Raw genomic sequence first — 9,971 nt, forward strand, 5'->3', positions numbered from 1 at the left:
ATGACCTCTGCTTTCCAGTTATCAGAGTGAAAAGATCTACAATGCTGAGGCCAAAATAGTAGTCTAAGGGTATCATAAAATGTAGTAAAAGAAAACGATCCTTGCTGTGGAAATATAGAATATCTAAAAAATGAGTAGATAAAGAAAATTTTAGAGATTTTTTTAAAAGATACAACAAAATAATCAATTTAACTCAAGGTGCTCAGAATAATTATCACATATATAAGTCAAGTAACAAATCAAAGGCTACATGGCAGATTAACCGCTCACGCGATACATGCAGCCGTAGACGCATACCACACCTAGAGGTGCCGATGATGATTTTATACCGATTTATCGGATATCGAAGTTATAAAATGTAAAACAACTAATATTAATTGCTATTTCGGTAACTACTCTAGTAAACCATAAAGTTTTTAATGCCTGGGTCTGTCATTTAAAAAAAATAAACAACTTCAAAAATACGTCACGACAATCGTGTGTGTTATTGTTTGGGCTGGTGATTTCTTTGTTTATTTATTGAAAACATACCGTAAGTAGCGTTTTTTAAGTTTACCCTGAATATGAATGTTTATAAATTATACTTTAAGGAGTAATTTCATGGTAAATGTTAGAACCACTCAAACGGAATATTATCATATTTATCCAAGTACACCAAAAATTTCATTAGTGCTTTTTAAGTGCAGGATTTGCGGTGTATTACTTCATTTTATTTAAGATGTTTTTGTTAGTAGTACGGAGGGTATTTATTTAGCAATGCAGAATAACAATTTTTATTTATAAAAAACTTGTATTTAAACTGAATCCTTTTATAATTTGCGAAACCAAATAGCCGCTATTTTGCGGTAGGAGGAGCGCATCGCGTGAGCGGTTATAAATAAACATAATTTTTTAAAATTACCCCTAAGGAACAAATCACAGAACCTGTGTATAATAGTAAAAGTGTTACTAATCCTTCAAAGATTGCTCAACTTTTTAACGACTATTATATTAACATTACAACAATTAAACAAAATAAAAATCCTAACTTCAAATTTACTTGTAAATACAACAGTCCTTCTTCATTTTTTATGAAGCCCACTAATCCTAGATCTATTGCACAGATAATTAATAATCTTTGTTTACGCCATCTAGCGGCGCGCGGCGTCATTATGCCAACGACCCCGCTCGAATTTGAATTCTTATTCACTCGCTATACGATCGTCCGTTAGACATTACATACATTAATTTTTTTTTGTAATTATTTCCAAAGTTCGAAAATAAACCGTTATGCCAGTTTCAAATAAACGTCTTCATTGAATAGACCCTGGAAAACCACCGAATCCTGCACAATCTTAAAAACGCAAAAAGCACGGGCTATGATGACATAAACACTAGAGTTCTCAAAAGTGCATGTTGAACTATATCCCCAATTTTAAGTTACATCGCAAATCTTTGCTTTGAACAAGGTGTTTATCCTACCGCACTAAAAACTACAATAATTAAACCCATATACAAAAAAGATGATAGAAGAGACTTCAAAAATTACAGACCAGTGGCTTTAATACCAGTACTCTCAAAGATTTTTGGAAAAGTCATATGCAATAACCTGTACGATTATTTTGAAACAAAAAACATATACGAACAAAAAGTATTCTGAAAAGGAAAATCAATTTTTGAGTAGGGTATATTCAGGAACGGTAAAAAACGGGAAGTCTTCTCAATGATTTTAGACATGACGAAGGCTTTTGATTTTGTTAATCATAGAATACTTTTAGAAAAACTGGAGACCTACGGCGTTCGAGGTAACACATTGTCTGTATTAAAGTCCTATCTTAGTGACAGAATTCAATTAACAAAAATAAACAGAATCTGCAATAAAACAAATACCGAAAAAGTATATACATCCAGATCAAATACGCTTATTCATGGTGTCCCTCAAGGAAGTATCCTGAGGCCACTCCTATTTTTAATTTATATTAATGACATAACAAAAACACCTTATCCGGTGGTACCATTTACAGATGATTGTACTATACTGTACGAAGACAAATCCAAAACACTTGACAGTATTAAAGAGGTAGTAGAGTGGGTATGAACTTTCAACTAACAAAGTACCCCAAATCCATTTACTAATAATAATTTTGACATTGACATGACTACTGCTACTAAATTTCTAGGCTTGTTTATAGACAGTAACATGAAATTGCAATCCCAAATTGAATTTACATGTAAAAAGATAAATCAGTTCTCATACGCGCTATTTATGTTAAGGAAGAAAGCAAGCCTTGAGGTGGTCCTAACAGCATATCACGGTTTCATAGCTTCAAGATTGCGTTACGGAATAATTTTCTGGGGTTATGCAATAAATGTGAAGAGAGTGTTCCTAGCTCAAAAAAAAATGTATTAGAGCAATGTGTGGTTTAAAACGACAGCTGTAGGACTTTTTTTAAGAAACATAGATTACTAACGTTAACATCTCTTTACGTCTTTAACATCGCAGTTTTCATCAGAGGCAATCCAAAATTCTTTAAGTATGTTAAGAGTGCCCGTAGGATTGATAAACTTGACAGCGTAGGTGGCAGACCTGCCCTTATATGTAACAGTATTATTGTAATGAGTGCCAAGATTTATAATAAATTACCATCTGACATAAGGAACATTAAGGATATTGTGACATTTAAAAGAAATTTATTTGAATACCTTGTTAATGAAGCATTTTACTCTATTGATGAGTATTTGAATCCTAATAAGTAATTTGATATTTCTAATTATCATTTTAATCAAAATATTTTTGGTTTGTAGAATCATAATATTAATTTGTAAAATAATGGTGTCAGACATACTAATATTAGTTAAGAATTTTATAAATTGTATATAATTCTTATGTTCCTTATACTCATTTACTTACTTACTTCGTATGCCTTGAGGCGCAGCATAGAGGATCACCATAAGTTTATTTATCACCATGTATTTCAATGTATCTACTGTAACTTATGTTGACGAATAAATATATTTGAATTTGAATTTGAATACTCAGAAAAAATTCTTCCAATCCGGCCGGATTCGAACTGACATCTTCTAACATACCGTGTCAGACGCTATACCAACTAAGCCCCAGAACGAACCAGTGGACTACAAGAATTTTTGTATGTGCTTGTTGTCCTGTCTTTGTATTTGGTTTTTCAACGACTTTTTAGTCGTAGCGCCATCTATGAGAAATCTATGAAAGTTTTATCACCCAGTTAGGTACCTTTCAAGCTACCGGTTCTGGCGAGAGATGTCGCTATTCACTGTATTTTAAGTTTTTATTGAATTGATATTCAAATATTTTTAAGTGAAATTACTCCACTAGTTTGTTAAAATTATTAATACAAAGATCGAACACTCAGAAAAAATTCCTTCGATCCGGCCGGATTCGAACCGACGTCTTCTAGCATACCGTGCTAGACGCTATACCAAGTAAGCCACGGAACGAACCAGCGGACCTCACGAATTTTTCTATGTGTTATTTGTCTTTGTATTTGGTTTTTCAACGACTTTGACATACTATTTGCAGGCATTTTCGTTATCGCTCTTCTCACTAGAAGTTATTTTCGTGACGAACATAGAAAAAAGCCAAAAAAAAAAACAGAAAAGAATGCCTACCCAACATTGACTTACAATTATATGGACGTCGGGTCCGCGCTAAAAAGTGTCCGCACTTGTAAGGCGCTAAAATCGTATACAGAGCGCGACACTCCGCTTTAGTCTTCATTTGTTCTACGGACAGCGCGATACTGCGATGACATAACAATTTAAATTTCGAATAGGTTGACTTGGGACATTTTTTTCGTGGTTTTTGTATTAGACCCGTCGTCCATTTATTTGTAAGTCAATGCTACCCAAAGATATTTTGTAATGGAATCCAAGAAAGAAATTACTCTCAGTCTGGCTGAATGGCGCATTAGTGCCTTTGCCTTTTCCAATGGAAAAAAAAAACAGTACAAAAATGTACTTTATTTTAATTTATAATTAAAAGAAAAAAACGATGCAAATATGAACACGTGGCAGTTGGCTGTATGAGTTGTTTGAGGTGTTTTTATTTGTTTTTGTTATAAGGTGTTTTTCTTTTACCTAATTTTAGTTAATTATTAGTAGATTTAAAAGTTTTATAGAAGTGGACAGTAATGGATTTTCATTTTTACTTAGCAGGCCTTGGCCGGAGAGAAGTCGCACCGTACATAAATGATAAACTTACCGTGTTCGTTTTTTGAAAGTAATGTAAACATTTCCGAGCATGTTTGAGAAAATAATGTTTTCAGCTTAGAATAATAACGCATAGAAATCTAGTCCGCACACGCTAAGTGAGGCAAATTGAAGCGCGCCAAAAGGGCCTACACGAGTGGGCGGGCCTTCAAGCTCAAGGTCAACTTGCACCGCGAACAGATCATGAATTTTAGCTAAAAATGACGAAATGTGCGGTAAATGAGTGTAAAAATACGTCAGACAAACATAAAATAGATACTAACATCACATTCCACAAGATAGTAACGCGTTTCAACTTGTATTTTTATATAAATATTCACTAAAACCGAAAATTAACCTACTACTAAAACTAGCCTACATGAATTTGATTTTTGCCTCACTTGTGACAGTTCGTTTGATATGTAAATCATTCTATGCGTTATTATTCTAAGGTTTTCAGTACTTCAAGCCAATGCATTTATTCTAAATGTTCAGTTCAAATCCTGGAAGCGGTGAGAGACTTGATAGCCAGAAAATTTATTATTTTTATCAAAAGTACGAGGGCCCAGTACAAAAAAACAGCCCAGCTCCAAAACATTCCCGCTTTCCCGCTTTCCTTTTTTCTTTTTTTCTTGAAGTCTCTCAGTCATTCATTGAATTTACTCTGAATTGATAACAATTATAAATTAATCATTACATTCTAATCATAAATCTAACAATTGCATCATGGATAGCACAGAGGAATGTGTCTCGTACATAGACCCTGTTAGGATGTTGCAATATATAAGTGGTATACATTGACTTGTCTAATCTTAAAAAATAAATATATATTCTATTAGCCGGTTCCCGTGACTTCGTCGCTACTGTAGTAAACTAATTTTCGTAGTTTCATTGGTTCTATATACAAACTTTCATCACCAATTTCACCCTTCTTCTGATTTATTTTTGTGACAAAAAGTAGGCTATTTCCTTCTTCTACAAAAAAAATAATCATTAATATACAGTAATAAATAAGTTTCAGAAGTTACGAGTGACAGAACATGGACAGAACATTTATTTTTCTTATTGCTCTCTATCTGACAAGAACTTTATATTGAGTAGTATCTGTTAGAGGCCGGTAATACGTTTAGTTTGTTTTTAAATGTGACATATTTGTCATCAGTTTTTAATATATCTGGTATTTTATTATACACCGGTACAGCCCGGGTATGATGAGATAATTTGGGTATGTATACTCTGATCGTACGATCGGTTGGTAGTGGACACTCATAAACTTCAGTGTATATAGTTTGATCACGGTTTAATATTTGTTTATATCATAGAAATAAACATGTAGATCATAAATTGTGTTTATAAATTCGCTACAAAACATCTTGAATACAATAATAACACAATAGTATGATTATTTTTATTATATTTAAGAGGTTTTGTTACAAATTTATAAGCAGTTTGGCATAGTTATTGATAAGATCTGTATTTTTTTATAATACAAAGAAATATTGTTGTTAATATAGTTATATTGATTATTTTAAATTGTTTATTTGTCTTTTTTTTTGAAACCATATTAAAATATATTGTGATCTGTTGGGAACCTATTTGAAATATTTTTTGGTAAAATCAGATCTCGCGATCTGTTGCGACAAATCGAACTTCAATCGGGCAGGTGGAACTGATATCGTGATCAAAGTATACACATTGAACGTTATGCGTTTCCTCTACAAACTCGTGCGATCAGAGTATACATACCCGATAATTTGTATTTGCATTGATCACAATCAAAATGGTCAAAAGGGTGCTTTTTCACGAACATTACAGTTTCAAGAACGTATATTGAAGGTAGAGTAAGTACTTCTAGGTTTGTAAAACGTGGTCTGCAGGACTCTTTATAAATGTAATTCTTTTTTAATTATGAAGAGATCATTTGCGTCGGTGCTATGGCCTCCAAAACATAATTCCGCCGGAGCCATGCGTACGCATATACCTAAAAAGCAGTTAGAGCGCACTCTATCTTTGCGTTTGATTTTAGAATTTTAATGTGTAAATAAAAATGTGAAAGTTCAAATTTTACATTTCCAATGTGGGTGGGTCACATACTAAATCTATGGGGTTTTCCCATTACGGTGAGTGTCTAGTGTTTGTTTTAGTGTTCTATTCTTAATCTAGTGATTGACTTCTTCGTTCTTGAGGGCATTTTTAAAAGATTTAAATTAAGTTGTTTTTGTCGCGGTTTGAGTTGTGTGTTTATTTTGTTGTTTGTTTCTAAATTGTGGTCTAGCAACCAATCTTTTACTGCGTTGTATGTTTTCCATTATTTCATTGCAGGTGCTATTGTTATTGTTGGGATGCTTAAGAGGGAGCAAGCCAAAAAAGTTTTGACGTTGGCTCCGCCCACATTTGTGAGACAAATATATGTCTGAAGTTCGCGTGACATGCGACAGGAGATGTTGAATTTTGCGCATTAAAAGTACCAAATTTGTTTTAGCGGAATAACTCTAAAACTAAGGGGATTAAAAAAAAATCCGTAGTGACAGTTCTCGATCATGCATAAATATAATTAATTATCTAATGTTTGTCCTAATAACCTGTAGCATTTCGAGGATGAATCGAAAAAATTTGAAAATTAGAGGTCATTTCGTGATTTTTATCTATCGAGGAAACTTTATTGTTTTATGTTTCTGATTAGTGTCTATGCTTGAATATATCGTGTAGTTACTCATACAATATTTTATTTTTAACTTTAAAGTGAATATACCCCTCTAAAATCAAATAGAAGATTAGGAATTTTTCCTCTGCTCCCTCTTAAAAAGGATGTAAAAACCATCTGCGGATGTTATATATAATGCCTCCTAACTGCCTCGGTGGTCGAACGTTACCATGCTGGACTGCCACGCAGAGATCCCGGGTTCGAGCCTACATTTCTTTCTCTCGTGAGTTTGGGTGTCATTTGTGGTTTTCTATGTGTTTGTCCATGGCACCCGCGATACAGGGTTGCCCTGAGGGGCTATGAGTGTGTGCGTTATTATTATTTCTTTTCTAATATTTGAGTACCTCGGTGGTGGAGTGGCTTGTACATCGATTTTCATAGTGTCGCCATCTCTGCGGTCCCTGGTTCGATCCCCGGCCGGTTCAATATAGAAAACCACTTTTTTGTAATGTATCGGGTTTGGGTGTTTGTGGTACTGTCATTGCTTCCGATTTTCGTAACATAAGCGCTTTTGTTACTTTGGGATCGGAGCAACCTATGTGATGTTGTTATATTCAGGTATTTAACCACGTGACATATACAGAATAGTTAATTGTTACGGAAGGCTTTGACGCGAGTGCTTCTATTGAAACTTGAGAAAGCCAAGCAGTCGAAGATTGAACAACGTGCGAAGCGAGTGTAGCTCGGTTTCAAGACACGAGACGCAAAACAACTTTGCTGCCGAGCGAAACACATAACTTTTGACCTCACTATAGCGAGGAAAATGGTAGATGAAAGGAAAACAGTTGAATTATCCGCTCACGCGATGCGCTCCTCCTACCGCAAAATGGCGGTTATTTGGTTTCACAAATTAGAAAAGCATTCAGTTTATATAATTTTTTTTATAAATAAAAATTATCCACCTACCATACCATACCCTCCGTACTACTAACAAAAACATCTCAAATAAAATGCAGTAATACACCGCAAATCCTACACTTTTAAAAAGCACTAATGAAATTTTTTTGTGTACTTGGATAAATATGATAATATTCCGTTTGAGTGGTTCTAACGTTTACCATGAAATTACTTCTTAAAGTATAGTTTATAAAGATTTATATTCAGGGTTCAGGGTAAACTTAAAAAACGCTACTTACGGTATGTTTTCAATAAATAAACACCGACATCATCAACCCAAACAATAACACACACGATTGTCGTGATGTATTTTTGAAGTTGTTTATTTTTTTTAAATGACAGACCCAGGCATTAAAAACTTTATGGTTTGCTAGAGTAGTTACCGAAATAGCAATTAATATTAATTCTTATACCTGTTATAACTTCGATATCCGATAAATCGGTATAAAATCGTCACCGGGACCTCTAGGTGTGGTATGCGTCTACGGCTGCATATACGGCTGCGTATAAAACAAATCAGTTTACAAAATTAGTTATCGTTGTCAATTTAATGTCTACAATAATAAGAATAAAATATACCAACGGATTTATATGTGTCGAACGTGTCATTATGTTTTTTTTTTCATCGATCGCAGTCCGTAGTTAAGTTCGGATTTCAAAAACCTTTTCCATGCTAGCTTGGAAAAAATGCTTTTGCGCGCAAATTTTTAATGAGAAAGAAAACATTTCCGTGTGTGTGAGGTGAAAAATAATATTAGTCAAGATGATTCGTTAATAAAATGGAAGTTTCTTGTTTCAGATGTTGTGATGATTCTACATAAGAGCATCATTCAAGCGTTGTTACTAGTCGTTTGCGTAAAGATGTCGATGGCCATTCCAGAATTTGGCTGCCCCATCGGTTTCAGCCTCGCGTACTATAAAACATCAGGACATAAAACATTCCCAAACGAAAAACCCATCTGCTATAAAAGAAAAGGGCCTGAAACTTTTTACGACAAATTCACAGATTGCCCAGGGAACTTATTTACCATCGATTGGTACAATCATGCAAACATTACAGAAGAAGATCGAGTTAATGCAGTATGGACTGATAACAAATCTTTTTTCAGCGGAGGACCATTTATACAATGGTCATACAACAGGTTTATGGGTCATATTAAAGAGGGATTGAAAAGCTTATACACTGAATCATTTTCAAAATTAGATGGGGAAGTGTGTGTTCTTAGTAATAATTTACTTGTAAACTGTAATGAAAAGCATTACAGGTACTGTTTTATAACAGCTTTCAAAAGAAACGAAGACATGAGCAGAGATGGGTGTGAGGATTTGCGGGACTTCAATTACTGGAGGTTCTGGAGTCCGAAATCTACTTGCTTGTCATTAGTGACTCCTACTAATGGAAGAAATGATGGGGTGACCTGGCATCAAGCGCAGAAATTGTGTGCTGAAAGAAATGGGCAGCTGTTAAGTACAGGATGGAGATACGCGAGTAGTTCTTTGAAGCCCTTTGAATCTTCTACTGGTTTCCCCTTTGGTATTAAGTTGAGCTTTGGTAGCACAACTACAGTCAAGTTTATTAATAAAAATGTCAAGGTGAGTACTAAATTATTTTAAAAATATGTACCTACATATACCTTATGTTCGACCATAGATTAGGTAACGTTTTTGTACGTACGTTTCTTTTTAGCAAGACTGAATGCTTATCTACCTAAAGTATTGGTTATTTTATAGTACACATATAAAACATTAAGCTATAAAATACGTAATCAAATAGTCAATTAAACAATAATGATATAAAGTAAAAAATAAAACATAATGTGACAAAAATGTTTAGACAGTATTTAAATGAGAGATACGATAGTTAGCAAAGGAACGTTTTGACAAGAAGCCTGTTGCCAATGTCAATGTCACTTTGATATTTTTTTTATTTTTTTTTATTAAGGCTTTGGTAAAGCCACAAGCCTAAACATAAAGTTTAAATATGTTTCTGTAAATATGGTCGCCACAAAGAGGATAGGCAATTTGAGGCGGCGTGTTTGGATTGACTCGGGATTCCTTAAAACGGGCCGATACGGGTATTTTAGTTCGAGATTCGTATAATTTCGCGTTTTAATCTTCGATTAAGGCACAATAGCACTATCCTATTCCACTTTAAACTAGATTT

At 34.0% G+C, this 9,971-nt stretch overlaps 1 protein-coding gene across 1 annotated transcript in view; it reads left to right on the forward strand.

The window, feature by feature from the left end:
- Nucleotides 1-8,698: 8,698 nt before the first annotated feature.
- The window catches only part of LOC113237279, a gene marked incomplete at its 5' end in the record, with an annotated part of 19,998 nt that continues 18,725 nt past the window's right edge, over nt 8,699-9,971 (forward strand). Inside the window, one exon of the mRNA XM_026473668.1 lies at nt 8,699-9,400. Coding sequence (XP_026329453.1) covers nt 8,699-9,400 — 702 coding nt within the window. The remainder of the gene's footprint in view (nt 9,401-9,971) is intronic.

This window comes from Hyposmocoma kahamanoa, unplaced genomic scaffold, assembly GCF_003589595.1.
Source record: "Hyposmocoma kahamanoa isolate Upper Pololo Valley unplaced genomic scaffold, ASM358959v1 93, whole genome shotgun sequence".
NCBI lineage: Eukaryota > Metazoa > Arthropoda > Insecta > Lepidoptera > Cosmopterigidae > Hyposmocoma > Hyposmocoma kahamanoa.